The sequence below is a fragment of the Ichthyophthirius multifiliis genome (genome assembly GCF_000220395.1).
Source record: "Ichthyophthirius multifiliis unplaced genomic scaffold scaff_1120509251215, whole genome shotgun sequence".
Taxonomy (NCBI): domain Eukaryota; phylum Ciliophora; class Oligohymenophorea; order Hymenostomatida; genus Ichthyophthirius; species Ichthyophthirius multifiliis.
In genome coordinates this window covers 5,895-10,374 of record NW_004086092.1, presented here as the reverse complement: position 1 = coordinate 10,374, position 4,480 = coordinate 5,895, and the positions used below count along the sequence as shown (strand labels likewise).

Genomic DNA, 4,480 nt, shown 5'->3' with positions numbered 1-4,480 from the left:
ATAAAAATCAATATATTAGAAAATTAATTGGAGTATTACTAATAATTATATGGGTAAAAAACTATATATTAAAAAGATAGAATAAAAATAGACTTAATATTATAATAATTTGCTTTAATAAAAAAAAATAGAATGAAATTTAATTAATGATAAATAAGATATATTAAGCACAAAAATATAAAAATAATAGATAAAAAGTATTTTTATTATTAAGAAAAATAATATGTATTAATAAAAAAATATGCAAAATGAATTATTTGTTTAATAAACAAAATATATATAAAATTTATAGGTAAAAAATTAATAAATTAATTTAAATAATATTTTAGTATCTTCAATGTTTTTTTTATTAATGAATAATCTAAAAATAAAGGAAAATTGAATATTTTCATTAATAATTATTTAAAAAGAGGAAGAAAAATTATTAATTTTAATTTTAATAGAAAAAATAATAAGAAAATTAAAGAAAAAGCAATTATGGAAAAATATATAAACATTTGTAATAAAAATATTAATAAATTAAAATTAGCTAATATTTTATTATGGAAAATACTTATATATTATAGGAAATTTAAAAAATGATTTTTATGATATAAAGAAGTTTGATATTAAATTATTTTTACTTTTTTTTTGTTAATAAATGAATAAAATTATAATTATTCAAAAATAATATTTTTGGAGGTTAAAATAATTAAAATAATAAATATCTTATAAATATTTTTATATTAAATATTTTTTAAATTAAAATTTCTTTTTATTTAATGTAAAATAGATTTATTTTTATTTATATTTTATAATTTTATCTATAATATATTTTATAATAAATATTATTTTGATCAATAACATATAATATATTGGCTATATTACGTTTTCATAAAATAAATAAAATAATAAAATAAAAATAATTTTATATTATATATAAAAATAAATTTTTAAAAAATTTCAATAAAAAACTGAAACATATAAAAATTTCTAAATTCGTATTTTATTTACAAACATACCTTAAAATCTATGCTTTTAAATAAAATATTTAATATTAAAAGTTTTACTTGATTTTAGTTAAAATAAGATATACAAATATAAATTATAAAAATAATAATATATTAAATATATTTTTTGTTTATAAATTAATATATATATGAAATTTTAATAGTATATTTTTTTAAATATACACATTAATAAAAAAAAAAAATTATCTTTGTAGATTTATTTACCCACTTAAAAATAAATAAATATATATTTTTATAAATATTTTTTTTTTTTTTTAATAAAATTAAAAATATTGTATATAAAATTTTTAATATACTATAATAGTATATTTTTTAATATATAAAAAAATTACTAAAATATAAAATAGTTCTTATATATATATATACACAAAAAATTCAAACCAATCTTTTTAAAATTTTTCTAATATTATATTATGTAGTATCTAAAATTTCAGCCACTTTCGCTTAAGATTATAAAAGTTGATAAATTTACCAAACTTTAACACTATCATCATGTGTAAGGAAATGACAAAATCTGGCCTTGTATCTTTTCGAAAGATAAAAGCTACATTTAAAAAATTTAGGAACTTCAATATTATTTTAATTCTCAAATTAAATTAGTTTTTAGAGTTATTCTTCTTATTCTTCTTAAGATTTTACTAAGTTTCTTCTATCAATAACTATTCTCCTTCTTTGTTATTAAATATTTGGATTTGTATAATATTCTTATTGATTGTTAAATTCTGTTTGGTAGTTTTATTATCTTCTTTAAGGTTAATATTAAAAATTTTATTAAAATTATTATTAATCTTAATCTAAATATGAATAATAATCATATTCTTCAACATCATCTTCATCTTCTTAATAATAAATTTATTATTGTCTATATTAATTATTTTCTTATTATTAATAATTTGTTTAAAAGTTTTACTTTTATTACATTTCTTGTTCATCATATTCTTCATAAATATCATCTTCATATTCATTTTAATTGAAGTTTGTTTAAAAGACTACATTTTATAATTTTCTATTTTATTATTAATAGTTTTGATTTTAATTATAAAAGTTTTAACTCTAATTTTAAAAACTATTGTTTTAATTTTAAACATTTTAATGCAAAGTTTACAGTTCTTCATTTATTATTTCTTATATCTAATATGAATCATTTATTAAATTTTCGTTTATATTTTATATATTCTAGTATATTTAATCAGAACTTTTCTTGCCTTTTTCATTTTAAAGTTATTTTAAAAGATCTATTTTTTGAAGCAATTAGGATATGTTTTGGGAAAGAAGGATTTCTAATTCACTTTTTAGACCTTATATTTCCTATTATACTTAATTTTTTTATTAATAATAGGAGTCTTAATATAACTTTTATGTGCTATCTCTTGTTTTTAATGGTTTTACTTTATGCATTTGAAATTATTATTTTTTTCTGTTTATTTAATCATAAATAATATAAAGTTTTTTATACTTTGTTTTTTCTTTTTTATTTAAGTTTAATTAATTTATTATTTTTGGAATGATTTTTATTTAGTATTTTTTTTTTTTTTAAAAAAAAAGATATTTTAATTAATTAATCAAAATAAACCAAAAACAATAAAATGTCTATAGATTCAATTTATATAACTAATTTAAATAAGTAAACTAATATATATATATATATATATTTACCAATAAATCATAAGTGAAATAATTTCATATAAGAATTACAAATGCAAAAATTAAAATAAAATAATAGAAGAGTTTCATAAATAATATGTATAGAAATTCAAAAGTATGATAAAAAGTCCTGAAAAACAATAGTATCCTTTGATAAATATAAATGATCATATATGTGCATTTTAAACAATTAATGATTTTATTATAGTTTTTATAATAACAGAAGAAGTATTTAAAACAAAAAATATGTTTCTGAATAAAAAAATATTATATAAAATATAGATTCCAATATTATTAATATATAACTTAATTCATTTGTTAGCAGATGTGTTAAAATCTACTTTTAAAGATATATTGAACAGTGAAAAATTGCGAAATAATTTTAGTTCTTTAACAATAGTAAATCCAAAAATATAAATAATAATAAACAATAAATAAATAGACATTAGATCATTTTCTGGAATAAGGAGTTCCCTTAATAACCTAAAAATTTGTTTTAGAATCACTTTTATAACCTTAGGGCTTTTTAGATAAAATAGAAGAAGTGGTAATAGGATAAAATTAACATTGGCAAGAAAATTTTAAAGCTTTAGAACATTATGTTAATGGTTTAAGTGATTTAACTTATAATTAAATTAACAGAGTCGAGAATATTAGATATAAAGAGGAATTATTATTTGACATAATTGAATATTATGATTGTATAATAGATAAGTAATAGCTATATATAGAAATACTCTCATATAAATAAATAATTAAAAAAATAAAAGATAAAGTAACTTCATAACTTCAGAAATAAACGGAGAAATAAAAATGGATTGTTAATTGAGTTAATAGCCTTATGTATAAATATATTTAAATATGCCTTAAGAAATTTTTGATTATTCTTTACATGATTCAGCTTTAGATTCTGCTGAAAAATTCGAAAATGAAAAAGTTCTTTCTTTTATTCCGCCTTCTGGTTTATCTTCAATTTTATATTATAAGTAAAAAATTTAAATAAAATTTATATTTTTTTATTTTACGAAAAGTATCAAAAATACTTCGCCAAGAGTTCCTTTTGACCTTTTTCATCATTTAGAAATTAATAATAATTAAGCAAAATTAGAACTAAAACTTTAAAATAGATCAGTAAGAGGAATTGAATATAAAACAGAAGATTTCTTTATTAAAGTAATGCTTCCTAATGGTATTTAATAATCTGAAATATCACAAAATTATGGAACTGTTACATCATAAGAAAACGTAGCTTTTTGCTTAAAAAATAAAATAAAATAAAATATCTTATAAAAAAAATAGGCTTTAATATGGAAAGTAGGGACAATTATAAAAGATGAAGTTTTAAAATTAAATGCAATTTTTAAATAAAAAATGCATAAAAATTTAAAAAATAGTCATTTTGTTGTTTGTTTAAAATTTACAATTAATGATTATTCATTAAGTGGTAGTAAACTAGAAAAAGTAACAGTCAAAAATGGGGCTTAGAATTTAAAAAAAGGTTTTAAAATTTTAACAAAATCAGGAAATTATGAAATAAGATTAAATTGAATTAAAAATATATATATTTTATTATATAAAAATAACAATATTTATAGTATATATATTAAAATAATTTAAATATAATATTAGTAAAATAATGAAGAGCAAATAAATTATAAATAATTTAGTTTAAAAAATATAAATTTTAACTTAAGAGCTAAAAGTTTCCTAATAAATATGTAAATAATTAATTGAACAGAATACATTAATTAAATAAAAATACTTAAATTTGAAAGAAAAGTTTATTTCCTATCTCTAATATGATTATAAAAGTTAAAATAAGTCCT

General features: G+C 15.3%; 1 protein-coding gene across 1 annotated transcript, besides 6 other annotated features; it reads left to right on the top strand. All coding sequences in view use genetic code 6, as the record gives it.

Annotated features, from left to right (window-relative positions):
* Positions 1-207: 207 nt before the first annotated feature.
* Positions 208-244: a microsatellite.
* A 467-nt stretch (positions 245-711) lies between these two features.
* Positions 712-750: a microsatellite.
* A 23-nt stretch (positions 751-773) lies between these two features.
* Positions 774-822: a microsatellite.
* Positions 808-849: a microsatellite.
* Positions 850-2,018: 1,169 nt separating this feature from the next.
* Positions 2,019-2,059: a microsatellite.
* Positions 2,060-2,402: 343 nt separating this feature from the next.
* IMG5_161480 (hypothetical protein) lies at positions 2,403-4,202 on the top strand (the record flags this gene model as incomplete). Its single annotated transcript, XM_004030359.1, has 3 exons — positions 2,403-3,053; positions 3,097-3,368; positions 3,425-4,202. The coding sequence occupies 3 exons, from the start codon at positions 2,403-2,405 to the stop codon at positions 4,200-4,202; spliced, it is 1,701 nt and encodes a 566-aa protein (XP_004030407.1).
* A 6-nt stretch (positions 4,203-4,208) lies between these two features.
* Positions 4,209-4,266: a microsatellite.
* Between the last annotated feature and the right edge of the window lie 214 nt (positions 4,267-4,480).